At 36.2% G+C, this 19,159-nt stretch overlaps 1 protein-coding gene across 3 annotated transcripts in view; it reads right to left on the reverse strand.

Annotated features, from left to right (window-relative positions):
- Window positions 1-693: 693 nt before the first annotated feature.
- The window catches only part of TXNL1 (thioredoxin like 1), a 34,223-nt gene continuing 15,757 nt past the window's right edge, over window positions 694-19,159 (reverse strand). The window contains exons 4-9 of one of the 3 annotated variants that reach the window (XM_045065664.1): window positions 15,588-15,710; window positions 12,745-12,814; window positions 10,744-10,916; window positions 7,586-7,690; window positions 2,543-2,585; window positions 694-928 (exon numbers count right to left, since the gene is read on the reverse strand). In XM_045065664.1, coding sequence (XP_044921599.1) covers window positions 2,547-2,585; window positions 7,586-7,690; window positions 10,744-10,916; window positions 12,745-12,814; window positions 15,588-15,710 — 510 coding nt within the window. In that variant the 3' untranslated portion in view covers window positions 694-928; window positions 2,543-2,546. Of the gene's footprint in view, window positions 929-2,542; window positions 2,586-2,623; window positions 3,482-7,585; window positions 7,691-10,743; window positions 10,917-12,744; window positions 12,815-15,587; window positions 15,711-19,159 lie in introns of those variants that run through there. The other 2 variants (XM_045065665.1, XM_045065666.1) reach the window with 2 other exon arrangements.

Consider the following 19,159-nt stretch of genomic DNA (forward strand, 5'->3'; position numbering starts at 1 on the left):
AGAAATTAAAAAATTCAATTTACCAATACTTTCTAGATTAGTTTTAAGATTAAAAAGCGTAGTAAGGAACACGTTTTGTTTTGCTAGCCTTTTGTGAAACACCTTTCAAACACACAATTTGGCAAATTTGTTTTTAACTTTAAATCATGTTCTCTGTATATTAACACTGCATCTTTTGGCAGCTAAGGTGATAAATACTTGATTAAAAATATTAAGTCCTGTTGCTGCATGAATTCCCAGTACTGTCTTTTCCCCCATGGTCAGATTTCAACAGTAAGGATAATGGCTAACTCAAATTTTTAAAGGTCATCCAGAAGGGATTAAAATCTGTGGTCCCATTAACAGTTTTAAGTGAGAACAGTTAAATCTCATTAAACTTGTTTATTTCTGGTAGGTTATAATTTGAGTACTTTCTATAGCCCGCATACCCAAATGTTTAATAAACATGAATTAGTACTCATTTTAACATACTTAGCTATTCCAAATCCGTTTATCGAAATCACTTGCTCTGTGTATGTGTATGAGCACAGCACACTCACTCCTTAATTCCTTAAGACAGTCTTGCTCCCCTAAAGAGAAAAACTGGCTTTCAATCAACATGCTACCAGACTAGACTAAGTCTCTTCGAAAGTCAGAAGTGGGCCAATTTTCAGATAAATGAAAAGAGAAAATACTTACTTAGAATGACAAAAATTAAGCTTGGCAAAAGTAGTGACTTTTATTTACAATTGAATGTATCAAGATTACAATAAAAACACTAGTGATACCATCCGAACAAAAGCAATGATTTATTGGTAATGGCAATGAATGGAATATTGACAGTCTCTGATGAGAATCAAGCAATTATCCAGGAGCTGTAGATCTGATTGCAACATGGTCTTCCAGTGTCTTTTGTACCTTAGTGACTTTCTCCTTTTTTGCCAACTACCTAGAAAACAAAAATAACTTTACATGTACATCTGATTTAGAAATATGCGTTATTTTCAAAATAATATTACCAATTGGTAATCACCTTTAAAACCTGGTATTAATTTTCATCCCTGGTTTTTTTTTGGCATGCAGTGTATTTTCACTGTTGAAGCAAACTGTGACCTTCCCTTTCCTCCCAGCCTCAAGGAATTAAAAATAAAACACATGCAGGCTATTTTTGGTTTCCCAAACTGTTTAAAGGAAAAGCAATGCAATTTTTCAAAACAAGGTTGACAGTTTAGAGAAGTTAATAAAAGGATGATGCTATATGAGTGAAATATATTTGGAAAACTATTTTTAGGCAATTAGAAATCAAATGTCGATCACAAAATACTCTAGAATCAAGAGTATGCTAAACTCATGTCGAAATGCCCTAGATGACAGGTTTCTAGACTTTTCTCTCAATATGTAGATATGCAATGAAAAGAGATTAAAAATGACTAATTTTGCCTAGCTACTATTTTTAAAAAACCCTGGCTGCCACAAATGTACTATAAAAAACATAAAGAATAAATCTTGTTTCTGTCAATGATTAGAAAAATTCTCCATGAGGGCTTTAAAAATGTCCTAGTTGGTATAAATGTGACAGCATAAAAATATAAGAATAAACCTGGTTTCAACCAACAGTGCTAGAAAACAAAATTCTCTGTGGGAAGATTCTAGAATTATTTAAGCAAATAATTTACTTAAAACCTGAAGTTTATCATTAGATAATATAGTCTCACAGCAGAAATGCCTCTAAAGAAATCTACTTGCAAGCTACTGAAGATGTATTTGTATACAAAGATTTCTATGGGGTGCTTGGATGGCTGTCAGTTAAGCATCTGCCTTCGGCTCAAGTCATGACCCCAGGGTCCTGGGATCAAGCCTCGAATCAGGATCCCTGCTTAGTGGGGAGCCTGCTTCTCCCTCTCCCTGCTCTCCCCGTGCTTGTGTATGCATGTGCGTACTATTTCTGTCTGTCAAATTTAAAAAAAAAAAAATCTTAAAAAAAGATTTCTATGTTTATTTATAAATGTAATTTTCATACTTTAACTGATTCTGCTCCAAATGGTAGTGTGAATCAAGCAACACTCATGAAGGTCTTCAGTACATGTCTTGTCAAAAACAGAACATGGCTGGGTCAATGCCATTCATGAGAGAAGATTATAAAAACCCTTCCACTTAATTCCCAATCATATGATGTCAGACATGCCATTTTCCTGACCTTGAGGAAAACCAGTTCCATTACTTTAAAAGAGCTCCTCTCCAATCTACAAAAACCGTATGTTAGAAAGCCCAAAAAGCCAGAAAGATACGAAAGAGATAGTCTCATAAAATATGTGGATAAGAGTAAAAAAAATCATGGTTTAAGAGCCAAGGGGGGGCCTTCTTAAGAAAGGAAGGAAGGTGGCAATATTTGTATCACAAATGAATTTAAGCAGATAAACACTGAAAGCATTATTGATCATTATTATCACTTGGGAACACACAAAACACAGAGCTATTAGATTAAGCAAAAGAAAACAAAAACAACTGATATTAAAAATTAAAATTTTAGCAGATGTGATACAGAAGACACAAATCTGCATACTGTTTCACAGGTTGATAACTCTCAACTTGCCAATGTGTATTCTCTGTAAAAAAGAAGAAATTCAGCATTCCAATATGGATTTTTCTCATCCCAAACATAAAGAAGTATTTTATTCATTTTTAAGTGTATATTACACCTCAAACAATCATCTAGGTACATCAAAATTAGGTGTCAAAAATATTTATCCAGTGAAGAGTCCATTGATCTTCTATGTTAAGAATTTAAACCAGCCTAACACATTCAGTCCTTCTTTCAACGCCTTGAGTTCACTTGGGTAGACAAAGCAGTGGATGTGCCCATAATTAATCAGAAAAGACTTTGGTGCTGCAGTTCCATTGAGAAAAGAAAATCCATGTCTTCTAACTAAAGCTTATTCAATATATTACACTACTTCTAGTATAAAAGAAGTTAATGAAACTGTTCATATCTAAAATGATTCTATAGTTCCCAAAAAATAAAATTTAAACTTTAGATTGGATTAAAACATCCAACAACTAGTTAAGTCTGAAAGCATTTACAACAACATTTTATTGCAATATGATTCCTCAAAATGGTAGTACAAAAATGAAATATGAGAAAGTAAAAAAATTAAAATAAAATAAAAGGGGAGCAACATGGTATGATAATAAAATTAAAGCACTTAGTTGCAAGCCCCAAATAAAAAGCAATCAGAACGTAAGGCCAAATGAGACACATGGCTAGAATAAGATCTGAAGAAAGAGATGGCTGAGGAAATCTAGGTTACAAGGCTGATCCAGATGACAGAAGCTGAAGAAATCTTGCACCAACAATGGCGAGAACATGGGAAGGGTGAGAGCAGACAGGTGCTAGATGAGCAGAGAAGCAAGGAGGGGAGGAGAGTGAGATAAGGTCAATCTTTAGATTACTTCATTTTAAAAAATCTTCTGTTTTTAGTTCATTTGAGTTGCATTAAAAAAGCTGAAAAATAAACAGACAGAAATGTTACAAAAATAGCTGATACGATGAATGGCCAGTTTAGAAAAGTCTCTTTTTATTACAGTGATAGAAAATCTGCTCTGCTTTTCACATGCACCTCATTCCCTAAGAAGCAGAAGCCCCTTCGATTTTGCTCATTTCTGTGACCTTACATGTTATTATTTTTGTATTAGAATAAAGTAATCCATGTATAGAGCATATTTTAGCAAAGAAAATATCTACTTCCAATTAAGATGGCAAGCTTTTCATGCTGCAACACAAAGAATCCATTTACAACAACAAATAGCTGAAGTGTGTATTATAATCTGTGCGCAATGCCTATAATAACCAAAAACAGACAAGTGGGAAGTATGTTCTAGTCTACCACATCTTAAAAGTACAACCTTTAAAGTTGTAATAGCATGCAAAAAGGTCTAAGATTTCTATCCACATCCAAGATTCATTAGCATTACCTTAGCTTCTGTCACCTTAGTGACATAAGGAGATCAATGACACTCTGAAAACTAAAATTATCTAGAAACAACTCAATATAAAATGTGAACTGAAAATGCAATACAATTCTATCATTCTCTAAACCATTTTTTATAGCTTTCATTACAGAAAGAGGTATCAAAATGTTCCTTTTTGTGCTGATAAAATACATGCTAAATCTATTTTTGAAATTTTAAATTCTAATGACTGTGTAATTCCTTTGAAATTCAGACTAATTAAATAAAGTCCTACACCTTCCCATTTTCAGGCCCAAGCTCCTATTTTCTACCTGGAGTGCCCCCCCACTATCTTTTCCTCCACTGCCATCCACTTCTACTCTCCAAGTCTATTTAGTTCAAGACCCTCCTCCTCCCTCCACAGAACATTCTTGTCCTCTCCCAACCATTCCTGGGAAGGAGATAGCACTGACCTAGGAAAGTATGAGGATGCCCTGTAAAGGAAGAGACCTGAACTAAGGTTTGATTCATTTTGATCAACTTTCCAAAGTTTTTATGTTACCCTATAAGATAAACTTGCTATACACAGAGATTATGATCACACCTAGCACAGTACTACAGGGACAACAAGTACCATACCATGTATTTATTATAATTTTTAGTAAGCAACTATCTATACAAAATCTAAAGTGGCCAATTTCAGTTAAACAATAAATATTTTTTTATTGCAGTTTCCTACACCAATGTTGTTAACTTAGCAAAATGCAAAGAGGACTGAAATATTAGCTTGCTTTTGAGGAACAATTCAATGAATGACACAAGTCTCATTCAGAAACTAGTAAAAGGAAATGCAATGTAGTATTAACATACATGAGATCATTCAACCAATTAAAATTTATCAGACACTAAAAGCAAGGGACTAACACCAAGAAAGGAGTCCATGATAGTATGAAATCATGAAATCATTCTCAAAGTAGTTCTCAGTGTGGTCTAGCTGGGGGGTCCCTGACACCCATTCAGGGAGCATTCAAAACTATTTTCATAATAATGCTAAATCGTTATTTGCCTTCTTAATCTCATTGTCTCTCAGGTGTACAATGGAGTTTTACAGAGGCTACATGACCTATGATATCAAACCAGACTGAAGCAGGCATGAGAATAAGAGGGTTCTATTAAGCTAGACAGTAGAATAATTTGTAGGGCATAAAACAATGCTCTTCTTGTTAAATTGGTTTTTATTGGAAAGTATGTATTTTAATTTTAAAATATTATTTGTGTTAATATATTAAGGAGTTTATGATTTATAAGTAATTTTTATATTTTTCAGTTTCATTTCTTAAAAGGTAAATATTAGACAAATATGGCCTATATTAACAAAAGCTCTCTTTGGTCCTCAATAATATTTAATAGTATAAAAGGGTCCTGAGAGCCTTTTGAGAGTAGTTTGAGAACTACTGCTCTACAATAATGTTAAGATAAAAAAAAGTATTTAGTTAAATGAATACACAGCCAAATTACAAAACAAACACAAATACTCCCAAGCAAGCAAAGTCTAATATCTTTGCCATCCTAAAGACAGTCCAGAAAAAGTAGTCTGGTCAGTCAAAAGAGCAAGAGAGGAGCTAGAAGAGAACGTGTAAGAGAGGGAGGACGTTCAAACCAAAGAGCTGGAGAGAGATTCTTGGATGGATGATGATTGACATATATTAGAAAAACTGACTGAACGGCAGGCTGGTAAGAAGACGGTCAAAATGAAGCAGTGGTTACTTAAAGAGAAAAATGGAAATCAAACAGCAGGAGCAGAGGTGAGAAGCAGGGAACTTGAGCTGAATTAATGGTATACAGCTTATAGTAGATCTTATGAAGGAATTAATCTAAAAACAAACTATGCAAGGCAGTTAAAGCCAAATCCAATGACATTTAATTCCAACAAGCAATCTAACAAAGCAGGCAGCCAAAATGTCTTTGGTGCTCACAATTTTCCCAGTACAGCATATCTCATATCATAAAAATGGAGATGTTTAATCTCTGCTTCTTCTGACCTTCTGATCTGTCTTACATATGGCAAACATTTGACATGACAGATCTAAGTACATTATTGTCCTACAGTTCCCAAAAGTTAATTATGAGACAGGAAGAAATAGTTGTTGAAAACTGACCAGTTATAGTATCTATGGTCAAGGTTATCAATTTTGTAAAAACCAGTATACAATTTTATAAGCTTATCCACTGTTATGCAATTTTATAAATTTTTCTGTAATCGAATTAAAATATGATCTGTAGAAACCACCAAAAAGAGTAAGAATTTTCAGGATGCTCCATGGCTTCACCTCCCCACCAAACAGGGGTCTAAACTGTTCAGCTGGGTGCCTCTTCCTCCAGGCACCAGCAGCCCTAGGGAAACTTTCTCCCATATAATCACATCTTTATCATCACCTCCGGTTCTAGACTGTCAAAGGCAGCCACAGAAACATGGGCACAGCTACCTTTCCCCTGCTGCTACACATTCAATCTGTGCCCCGTAACTAGGTTCTGTACTCAGAAAGCTCCTGGACGCATTTCCGTGATCTGTGGTTGTAATACGCTATATCTCCCTAAGGAACTGTGACCAAGTAGCAGTTGTTCCATGAATGGACAAAATGTTCTCAGTCCTAAGGGTCTCATATATCTTAATCTCCCACAATCCTTAGGACTGTGTCCACAAAACAAAACAAAACTGTACATATACGGGGGCGCCTGGGTGGCTCAATGGGTTAAGCCTCTGCCTTCGACTCAGGTCTCAGGGTCCTGGGATCGAGCCCCGCATCAGGCTCTCTGCTTAGCGGGGTTCCTGCGTCCCCCTCTCTTCTGTTTGCCTCTCTGCCTACTTGTGCTCTCTCTGTCAAATAAATAAAATCTTTTTAAAAATGTACATATACATACAAATGCAATCTGCTTGTTCACTGATAATTTCTTTACTTGTGCCAAGTGGTCTTTCAGGACACAGACATGGTTTAAAGGCATCTCAGTGTAGTAAAACTGAACCCATTCTTTTTGATTAAAACTATTCAAGTGATTTTAAATGTTTTCATCGGAAACAATAATAATCAAAATCTTGGTATCAGCAAAATTCTTAAACATTCACTAATAATAATGATTTTAACTTACTCCTATTTTGACATTCCTAACTACTTTCTATAACCAACCAATTATTTAGTTAGTTTAAAATACTTTCTTTTTATTATAGGTATACTACACTTTCATTACAGATAAGGTTTTTTTTTTTAACTGAGGTATGGTTGACATACAATGTTCTATTAGTTTTAGGTGTACAACACAGTGATTCAACACTTCTATACATTTTATACTATGCTCACTTATTTGGATACCATTTGGATCCCATTATTAATGGATATCATTTATTTACAGACACCATTATTTGGCTACCATTATCTGGTATCTTATTTGGATACCATTTATTAATAGACTCTGTATCAGGATTTATTTTTATTAGAAATTATCTTTTAGTTGGATATCTAAAAATGTGATTAGGAGAACCCACTGTTAATTTTAGGTTAACCTAAAATTTCATGACATGGTTACGATTTTGATCTTTATGAAATTACTTCTTTAAAATTGTATTTTTACTTCCCCTAAATACCATTTAAAACAAACTTACTCGTTTGAAGTCATTCATATTTGTTGCCTGGACTGGAGTACCAATAAAAGTAAAATATGAAATTCTTGTTGTTTCTTCTTCACCTTGATTGGACTGAACAAATATCTACACCCCCCCACCAAAAAGAAAAAAAAATTACATTAATAATTGTATCCTTTTTTCACAAACATGTTTAACTGATATTGTTAGATTATTAATGAAAATACCTTTCATCCTTTGTAAGGGTTAACAAACTACACTTAGACTAGTGCTCCTATAGGCTATTAATTGCACTGTGCCCTGCTAGCCTCATCCTCTCCAGGGTATCATGGCAAGACACCCAAATACCAAGTTCCAGATAATTCTGTGTGAGGGTGTGGAGGAGTCACAATTAAATTCTTTACATAGAATGTACAAAGAGTATGAAATTATTATAATGGGCAAACCACTGCTGAAATTTTATTAAAATTGGTTTTTGGCTGAAGAAAGTCTCTACAGTTACTTCTTTCTGATACTAATTCATTCAAATTCCTAAAATATTAAAAGAAAAAAATAGTATTAGAAATCAGCTCCTAAAACTATACTATAATACAGCCTGCATTCTTTTTAAGCTTGACTCTCTATACTTTCTATGTAAAAACTCCCCTCAGCATGTAAGTAGACAGCAGCTTTACTCACAGATTCTTTTTCAATATACTAGATTACTATATGCTTTAAAAAAAATAAATAAATAAAAATAAAACACAATACTCTAGATACTGTCTACACTTAAGAACACTGCCTCTTTTGATTTTGACAACATAGCTTCATTCTCTGATGGCATTAATCAGTTTTTGTTGTTTTTACAGGCAAGCACAGATTCATCTCAAACTGAGCTTATCAATTAAAACTTCCAAGTCTGGAGACACCTGGGTGGCTCAGAGGGTTAAGCGTCTGCTTTCAGCTCAGGTCATAATCCCAAGGTCCTGGGATGGAGCCCCACACTGGGCTCCTTGCTCAGCGGGGAGCCTGCTTTTCCCTCTGCCTGTTGCTTCCCCTGCTTGTGCTTTCTCTCCCCATCCCTCTCTCTGACAAATAAATAACATCTTTAAAAAAAAAAAGAACAGGGATGCCTGGGTGGCTCAGTTGGTTGAGCAGCTGCCTTCGGCTCAGGTCATGATCCCAGCGTCCTGGGATCAAGTCCCACATCAGGCTCCTTGCTCTGCAGGGAGCCTGCTTCTCCCTCTGACTCTGCCTTCCACTCTGTCTGCCTGTGCTCGCTCTCACTCGCTCTCTCTCTCTTACAAGTAAATAAAAACCTTAAAAAAAAAAAAAAAGAACTTTCAACAAAATTTCTAAAAAAAAAAAAATTCCAAGTCTACAACAGGTAGACTATTAAAGCAACTCTCCATTTATCTATAATGCTCTTTGAAAATTAGCACATCAGCTTATATTTATGGCTTTTAAAATTCACCTACTTACTTTGATTACACTTTCTAATCAAAACTGTCATGGCATGCTTTCTATGACTTAAGTCACTGACTAAAGTTTGACTGAGATAACACACAGCACATACAGACTAGAGCCTATCACAAGATAACTATGGACAATGATTCTCAATGACAGAGGAGATTATATCAAGATGTTTGGATTGAAAGGGCTTTCCCAATAAATACCTTGCTTCCATCACTAAGTAAAGCAACTGGCATTAATTGAGAATATGCTACAAATGTAAGTCAGGAAAATATCTGATAACTAGTATTCTAGTTTAATATAACCATTTTCGTCCATTTCATTTGGGTAGAGTATTTCAAATACTGAAGTCTCAATTATAATCCTTCATCTTATTACTAAGTATATCCTGTGAAAAATCCAGTGAAAACCTCTGAAAATGAATACACTAGCATTCTTTACTTAACAAAAACCAAAATCATTTCATTAAAACAAGGAAATCACAGGGCGTCTGAGTGGCTCAGTCGGTTGAGCAGCTGTGTTTAGCTCAGGTCATGATCCTAAGGTCCTGGGATCCAGCCCTCAATGCAACTCTCTGCTCAGTGGGGAGCCTTCTTATCCCTCCCCCTCCGCCACGCCCCCTGCTGTGCTCTGCTCCATCCGATTGCTCTCTCTCTCTCAAGCAAAATAAAATCTTTAATAAATAAATATATAAGTAACAAGGAAATCACATTAGTTTAGCATGACTTGTTTGTTCTCAGTGATTCTGTGCTTGTTCCCACTTTTTTCCCTAGGTATTCCTCTATGCTATTCTAACTCTCCTACTCCCTCCTCTGAAAGACTGGGTTGGGAGGGGTGAACGGGAGGAGGGGGTGTTTGGAGTACATATGCTTGGTTTCACTATTAAAACTCACAAAAGCAATTTAAACTGCTAAGAAGCAGCTAACTTCTTTACGTAAATTAAGATAATGTAAAAGTATCTTTTTAAAAAGTCATTTTTACTGAGATCATGACCACAACACTATTAAAAACCATACACTTTAGAAGAGCAAATTGGATTTTATAATTGTAACATTACTCATCATCCGGGATGAGGATAGTGTACAAATATCTTTAGTTTAACTATAAATATTCTAGAATAAACTTTTAACAGAAGCTGCCAAATATGTATAAAGTATGTAAACTGACAAATTCACAATTTTTTAAAAAATCAATTTGTCCTTTCTCTTTAGTGCACATAAATTAAAGAAGAAAATTTAATTAATTCATTATACATTTTTACTCAAAGTCAGGTGGACAAAAACCTACTTTTTAAAAAAAAATTTATTTATTTATTTGACAAACAGAGATCATAAGTAGGCAGAGAGGCAGGCAGAGAGAGAGGGGGGAAGCAGGCTCCCTGCTGAGCAGAGAGCCCAAAAACCAACTTTAAAGGATCATTTAAAATCACCTAGGATATGGGACACCTGGGTGGCTCAGTGGGTTAAAGCCACTGCCTTCGGCTGGGATCATGATCCCAGGGTCCTGGGATGGAGCCCAACATCTGGCTCTCTGCTCAGCGGGGAGCCTGCTTCCTCCTCTCTGCCTGCCTCTCTGCCTACTTGTGATTTCTCTCTCTGTTAAATAAATAAATAAAATCTTTTTTTAAAAAAATAAATAAATAAAATAAAATCACCTAGGATACTAAAGGTATCCTAGCATGAACTGCTACCCACAAACTCATTAAATACAGGTGAAATACTACTTACAGTTACACTGTTAACATTCTGAAACTTAACATAACGAAGTGGGACAATGCCATCTTCTTTAATATCATCCTCTGTTAGTTCCAGAGCTTGAGTTGGTTCACTTCTTTCTGCTTCTTCAAAATCCATAGACCGGGGTAGATTGATAAAAATTTTTACATATTTAGGACCCTGACCTATAAAATGGTAGAATAAAATTAACTGATAAATCAGCCTTGCAATACTTTCCTCCCTTCACCATTACATTCACACTATACAACCAGTCACACTCCCAAATACATGCACATACCTACCTAAATCTTTAGGAACTTTTGGAAATTCTGAGTATTTTCATAGCCATTTTTCTATAGACATTTTTTAATGCCTGCCAGCAGTATGCTAAGTTCTATGACTACTAGATTGAAACACATATGTACATATGCAAACACATACACACACACAGACTTCCTGCCCTCGACTGTAGAAGCCACAGTGTGATAGACGCACTCCTACTAAGTGAGGAGGTACAGGGAAGGCAGCCACGCAGCCCAACAAGGTACCGGTTACCGTCTGAGCTAGGTCTTGTACTGCCAACAACTGGTACATTTGTTATTAAGGAGAAACGCATTACCAGTGACAACATTGAGCTAAAAGAAAATTAATTATACAAATTGCTGGGGCACCTGGGTGGCTCAGTGGGTTAAGCATCTGCCTTCAACTCAAGTTATGATCCCACGGTCCTGGGATCAAGCCTCACATGGGGCTCTCCGCTCAGGGGGGAGAGCCTGCTTCTCCCTCTCCCTCTGCCCCTGACCCCCAGCTTACACTCCCTCTCTGGTTCACTCACTGTCTCTTAAATAAATAAATAAAATATTTTTAAAAAGTTATACAAATTACCAAATTTCACCTTAGGAATTAAGATGTGCTAAGCTGTTACATCACATTTAGAGAGAATGCCTTGGTCCCTTTAAACTTCAGGGTACAATCCAAAACCTGTATTTGGGGGCTAAGTAAGGAATCTTTAAGATATTCATATTGCTTATTCACCTCTGGAGCAACTGCTTTTACAGAATTCTTGTATTTTCACAATAAAGATACAATTTTATTAGTGAAAAATATTAATACATACAAATTTAAAACAGCAAAATGAGAAGAGAATGCTACCTAATAAATAGGGTGCTTGCACTTTCTTCCAATCAAAGAAAAATCCTACTCCTCACTACCTGCCAACACACAACCAAAATAAATCAATAGACAGGAAAAAAAGGAGGGAGATGAATAAGGAAAATCCCTTATTTATTTATTTATTCATTCATTCATTCAGTCAGTCAGTCAGTCATTTATTTTTTAAAGATTTTATTTATCTATTTGACAGAGATCACAAGTAGGCAGAGAGGCAGGCAAAGAAAGAGGGAGGGGGAAAGCCGGCTCCTGCTGAGCAGAAAGCCCAATGTGGGGCTTGATCCCAGGACCCTAGGATCATGACCCGAACCGAAGGCAGTGGCTTTAACCCACTGAGCCACCCAGGCACCCGGAAAATCCCTTATTTAATAGAAAGAGAAATACCAAGTCTGGAAAATCCTGTTTACGGCATCATAATATTTATAAATAAGTTGTAAAACTAGTAATAGTGAACACATAGGAAGATTCAGAACCTTTTTTATCATCTATAACAACGGAGTGTGAAATAAATCCCTCCCAGTTCTGATCCTGAAACATGCTACTTCAAACCTGGAGTCTTACAATAAGAATTGGAAGAAAGACTTTCTTTGTTTTCAGATTTCAAGATTAATTTTAGAAATTTTACTTTTAGAAATAAGATAAAATTTTCTTTTTCTGTTCCTTTTGGTTTCTAGTAATACCACATTATTTGCACATTCATTTATCTCCTTGCTTTGTTCCAGAAACAATTTCACTCTTTCCAAAACAAGGAATATCTACCTCTATAATTTAATAAAAAGTTTTACACATGAGCTTAACAGATCCACAGAGCAGGAAGTTAAAGAAAAGCTGTCCATTACTCACCATTATCTGGCCCTTGAAATTTCATTGAATAAAGCTTGACAGGTTGATTAAACGCCACAGTAATAAGCAGCTGTGAAGAAAATAAAAAGTTTCATTTTATTTTTTTTTTTAAAAGATTTTATTTATTTATTTGACAGAGAGAAATCACAAGTAGTCGGAGAGGCAGGCAGAGAGAGAGAGGGAAGCAGGCTCCCTGCTGAGCAGAGAGCCCGATGCGGAACTCGATCCCAGGACCCTGAGATCATGACCTGAGCCGAAGGCAGCGGCTTAACCCACTGAGCCACCTAGGCGCCCCAAAAGTTTCATTTTAAAAGGGCTCTTGAACACCTTGAATACACACAACAGCTATTTAGACTTAAAACTTAAGTCTAAAGGGGCGCCTGGGTGGTCAGTGGGTTAAGCCTCTGCCTTCCGCTCAGGTCATGATCTCAGAGTCATGGGATCGAGCCCTGCATCGGGCTCCCTGCTCAGCAGGGAGCCTGCTCCCACCGCCCCCCTGCCTGCCTCTCTGCCTACTTGTGTTCTCTGTCAAATAAATAAATAAAATCTTAGGGGGAAAAAAATTGTTATTCATATATTTAAAATATTTAAAACATTCAAATATTTAAAAAATTTAAAATAATTCAAAGACAAAATATTCGATTCATAAAACCAATGTAATATAAAAAATCAGTAAGTTGAAAGTAACTTGACTAGACTGACATTTGAGAAATACAATCATCTATTATTCACATAAGGGAATGACAACAAAATTTAATGGAATAAATTAAATTAAATTAAAAATTGGTATGGGGGGGCACCTGGCTGGCTTAGTCAGTAGAGCATGCAACACTTTATCTAGAAGCTGTGAGGTGGAACCCATTACTGGCTATAGAGCCTACTAAAATAAGGTGGGGGCAGGGGGAAATGCATATGAACCTAATGTCTTGTGACCTGTGAACTGACAAGCAATTTGTCTCCCAAAAAATCAAACAAAATCCAAATTAAAATTCAAACTATATATTTTAGCATATAGCTTAACATTTTATAGAATGGTTTGTCAAGCATCTACCCACATCATTTGACAATCTGAAGACAATGCAGACTATATGAAGAAACTAGCCCTCAAATGCACTCTATTTGGTCCAAAACTCAAGTGAATAAGACTTTTAATAGCTCTATAGTAACCTTCAAACCTCCATCCTAAACTTATTGGACTTAACTGAATTTAGAAGGCCACATAAGGGAACTAGGATATGAAATGCTGTCAGTTGCCCTCTCTCTCTCTCTCTCTATCAGAAACCATGAATCATTTGCTCTATCTTCTTTCTAGGGGAAATCATGTCTGATGTACATATCTATACTTCCACCTTAGAAGGAAGATTTCCCCGTCAGCAGAACTTCCAGCAGAACTTCCGGGAGGCTATGGTCAGTCAGTTCTGCTGCTATGCATCATCACATTCCATTCAGGGCACCATTTATAAGGACACAACTGTGAACAATATTCTTAAAACTATTCAGTAAAGTAGTTATGATTAGAGTAAAAATGGAATTTGGATTTATGATTTCAGGATCACTGTGATCTGTTTGCCTCAGAAAATACCCAGACTATTTCCTTTGGTTATGTAATTACTTTTTATACTTGACCTGCAATAGTGTGTCAAAAAATAATAAGCATGACATGTTTACAGAAACTTGAACCACAGGAGAAAAGAATGGAAAGCTAGAAACAAATCAAGTCAGTAAGAATATGATACCGTCTTCCTAAAGTCTGCAAAGAATCATTTACCTCCTTTAAGAAAAAGAAGCATGATCAGATTATGTTTTCTTTAAGATTTTATTTATTTGAGAGAGAGAGAGCAAGGATACACATTTTTAGATTGAACTAAAAGACAATTTCTAATAAAAATAAATCCTGATACAGAGTCTATTAATAAATGGTATCCAAATAAGAAGGGGCAGAGGGAAAGGAGAAGCAGACTCCCCACTGAGCAGGGAGCCTGATGCTGGGCTGGATCCCAGGACCCTGGGATCATGACCTGAGCTGAAGGGAGACGCTTAATGGAGTGGGACACCCAAGTGCCCCAGACTTAAGCTTTGAAGAGTAACTTTTGTGAACATGTAGAAGATGAACTGGAATGGGGACAAAGCAAAGACAGTGGATTAGAAAGTAAGTTAAAGAAAGTCAGAGTCGGGGCGCCTGGGTGGTTCAGTGGATTAAAGCCTCTGCCTTCAGCTCAGGTCATGATCCCAGGGGTCTGGGATCGAGCCCCACATCGGGCTCTCTGCTCAGCAGCGAGCCCGTTTCCTCCCTCTCAGTCTGCCTGCCTCTCTGCCTACTTGTGATCTCTCTCTGTCAAATAAATAAATAAAATCTTAAAAAAAAAAAAAAAAAGTCAGAGTCAAGATGAAGATAATGATGGCTTCACTAAGGCAGTACTATACTTTCCTGTGACAACAATTCAGGGAAGTACAATACAGGTTTACCTCTGGGAATGAGGACCACACACATGGGAGGGCTCATCTAGTTAGTCTCTATTTCTCAGGTACAAACTCAGTTGGGTGAGTAAAAAACATGGAAGACAGGTCAAAAATGAACATAGGACTTAAGCATAGTGAAGGCTCAATTCAGTAGTGGAGCCAATCCAAAACTCCGAGGTTCTGTGTAATGTACCTGGCAGCTTGCAGAGAACAGAGAACGAAGGTGGGTCTGCACCATCAAAGAAACTAAAACTTATAAAAAGGAAAGGAAGTGGTCATGTGCAAAGGAGAAACATAAAACCATGGATGGAAACATGATGATGAACCCAGAGCGGGCATAAATATTGATGATCCCAAGAAGCTTTAATTTAAATATCAATTACCTGTTCATCACAATCAGATTCCAAGAAGGTCATATCTTTTCGTAAACAGTTGTCAAATCCATGCTCATCACTTTCATTAAGACATTCACAGCCAGCTTTGTTAATAAAAGGCATTAAATCCATCTGAAAAAAATTAAATCAAGACTTTAGGCAAAGTATTTGAATTTGGTATAACAATCTAACAAATTAACAATCTAACAAATTTATGTTTGGTATAACAACGTTTGGTATAACAAATGTTATTTGCTATTTGTTATTTGTTATATGGTATAACAAATGTTTGGTATAACAATCTAACAAATAATGTAAATATTCTTTATTAATGTAAATATTGTAAATATGTGATTCTCTCTAGGCAATTTTAAAGAAAACTTCTCTTATAAAACAGTTACTAAAATTTTTATAATAATTTTTTCATTTGAATTTCTGACCAAGATCTACTACTATTAAAGCTAAATCTAGGCTTAGCTCACTTGATAAGGTATCAAAAACTAAGTCTTTAATGAAAAGATTATAAAACGTTGACTTGTGGGGCGCCTGGGTGGCTCAGTGGGTTAAGCCGCTGCCTTCGGCTCAGGTCATGATCTCAGGGTCCTGGGATCAAGTCCCGCATCGGGCTCTCTGCTCGGCAGGGAGCCTGCTTCCTCCTCTGTCTCTCTCTGCCTGCCTCTCTGCCTGCTTGTGATCTCTTCTGTCAAATAAATAAATAAAATCTTTAAAAAAAAACAAACAAACAAACAAAAAAAAACGTTGACTTGTACTTTTTTAATACCAGTGTTTCGCAAAGCTAAATATGCAAATTAAAATATCCATAAGATCCAAGAAAAGCCTGCCTCCCTCTTCTTGTGGTCATGTACTCTTAAACCTATATTCATAAAGAGTTTACATATAAGATGAATAACAAGGATTAAAACATTTGTTATTATGGAAAATTTCAAGCATATATAAATAATAAAGTAAACCTCACGTCCTCAACTCCCAGCTACAATAATCAACTCATGGCCACTCTTGTTTCTTCTTTACCCTGCAAGCAGTCCCTACCCCTGCTGTTTTCAAATAAATCTTAGGCATTGCTTCATTTCTTTCAAGAACATTCCATTGTGTTCATGAACATTGCTAAGAGATAAGGACTCAAAAAATCCTCTGGGATGCCTGGGTGGCTCAGTTGGTTAAACATCTGCCTTCAGTTCAGGTATGATCCCAGGACCCTAGGTCCAAGCCCCACATCAGGATCCTTGCTCATTGGGGAGCCTGCTTTTCCCTTGCTTGTGATGCACACAAGCGTACGCTCTCTCTCCAGCTGACAAACAAAATCTTTTAAAAAATCCTAAATATTGGGGCACCTGGGTGGCTCAGTGGGTTAAAGCCTCTGCCTTCGACTCAGGTCATGATCCCAGGGTCCTGGGATTGAGCCCCCCATTGGGCTCTTTGCTCAGCAGGGAGCCTGCTTCCCTTCCTCTCTCTCTGCCTAACTGTGTTTTCTGTGAAATAAATAAAATATTTTTAAATAAATAAATAAATAATCTTAAATATTATCACAACTGAAACAATAAGTAATACTTTATTATTAGCAAATATCCATGTTTGAATTTCTTCAGTTGTCTAGTAAATGTTTTACAGTTGAACTATTAGAATAAGAATCCAAAATCCATACACTGTAGTTGGTTAATGTAGCTCAAATCTCCTTTAATCTATGGACATTTAGCACCCACAGATTTCTAATATTCTAGAGTTTGCTGGCTGATTGCTTCCATGTGGTTGTCATTTAACATTTTCCTGTCTCCCGTGTATGTGTTAATAGTCCAACACAACACCAGAGATGTGACAGTGGTCATCCCCATGTTGTTTCTGACTTTAGTAAGAGTGCCTCTGGTGCTCCTCCATTAAGATATTACTGATTCCTTTAGGAATAAATGGGCATTGAATTCTGTTAAATGCCTTTTCTGCATATTAGATCATAATCTTTCTCTTCTAGATCACTGGATTTTGTTTACTAACATTGTAAGAGTTTTACAACAATTGTTCCTAATTGGAACTGGTCGGTAGCTTTTGTTATACAACACTGTCTGGGGGACTAATGGCATTATATCTGACCTAACTACACACGGACATATTCTAGAAATATGCAATTGGAAATAAATATCACTACCTATGTAATCAACTTGCCAATAATGAGGAAAGAATAACAGAAAAACCATCAGACAAATCCAGATTGTGGGACAGTCTAAGACAGACAGTCCAACCTGCGCTGTGCAATAAGATAGCCATTAGCCACATGTGGAGATTTAAAATTGATTAAAAGTAAATAAAATTTAAAATTCAGTTCCTCAGTTGCACTAGTCATGTAACAAATGCACAATAGCCACATGTACCTACTAGGTACTGGCTACCATATTTGACTGGTACCAGTTTAAACTTCCAAAAAAAGGCTGTCATGAATGGAAAAAAAAAAAAGACATGTCTCCAGAACACTAAAGAGAAACAACTTAAATGTAATGCATGATCCTTGACTTGATCCTAGACAGGGCAAAAATAGCTATAAAGACTATTCTGGAGGGGTGTCTGGGTGGCTCAGTTGGGTAAGCATCTGTCTCTGGCTCAGGTCAGGATCCTGGGGTTCTGGGATTAAGCACCACATCAGGCTCTCTGCTCAGGCAGGAGTCTGCTTCTCCCTCTCCCTCTGCCCCTCCATCCGCTTGTGCTCTCTTTCAAATAAATAATAAAATCTTAAAAAAATATATTCTGGAGATAATTAAGAAAATGTGAATGTAGGCTTTAAGTATCAGAGATACTGTACATTGTTAAATTTCTTAGGCGTGATAATGGTATCATGGTTATGTAAATGAATGTTCTTGCTCCTAGAAGCTATAGGCTAATAAAATATTTAGAGATGAACCATCACGATGTCTATAGTTTTAAATGATTCTGTAGAAGGTAAAAGTGGATAAGTACATATCGAGAAAGCAAAAACAGCGAAATATTTACAACTGATGAACACAGGTGAATGGTTATATATGTGTGTTTGCTGTACTACTGCTCTGTCAATTGTTTTGTTTAATAAATTTCACCTTTCTTTTTTAGAGGGGGAAAATCTAACATAAGACACACGGGAATTTAGAAAAACCTTTCTATGCTTCTAGTTTGGGTTAACGAAAGATCTTACTACACAAATTCGGGTCACTTAAGGTTTCATTTCATTTTGATGAATGATGACAAAATCTGTAAACCAAAATCTACAGTTCAGAGGTCAGAATACTAAAATACACATATAAACCTCAAGATTCAGAACATATGCAAATCCAACTTCAATTCCAGAGTGCCCAGTACTCAAACTTCTGGGGGAGAGGAAGACTTGATTTTGATGGCCCTCTCACTGCCACTTAGAGCCAAACTAGGTACTCTTAGCAAATATGGAAAAGAGAACATTTTAAACTTTCCCATGCTTCAATCAACACTTTAAAAACTAGAAGTCATTACATTCACAAAAATACTGTCTTACTTCTGAATAAGAACTATTATGATTCTTAATGTTTTGAGTATCACATCTACATTTATTGCAATATTTCAAACCC

This window comes from Mustela putorius, unplaced genomic scaffold, assembly GCF_011764305.1.
Source record: "Mustela putorius furo isolate JIRA1106 unplaced genomic scaffold, ASM1176430v1.1 tig00003858_pilon_pilon_pilon, whole genome shotgun sequence".
NCBI lineage: Eukaryota > Metazoa > Chordata > Mammalia > Carnivora > Mustelidae > Mustela > Mustela putorius.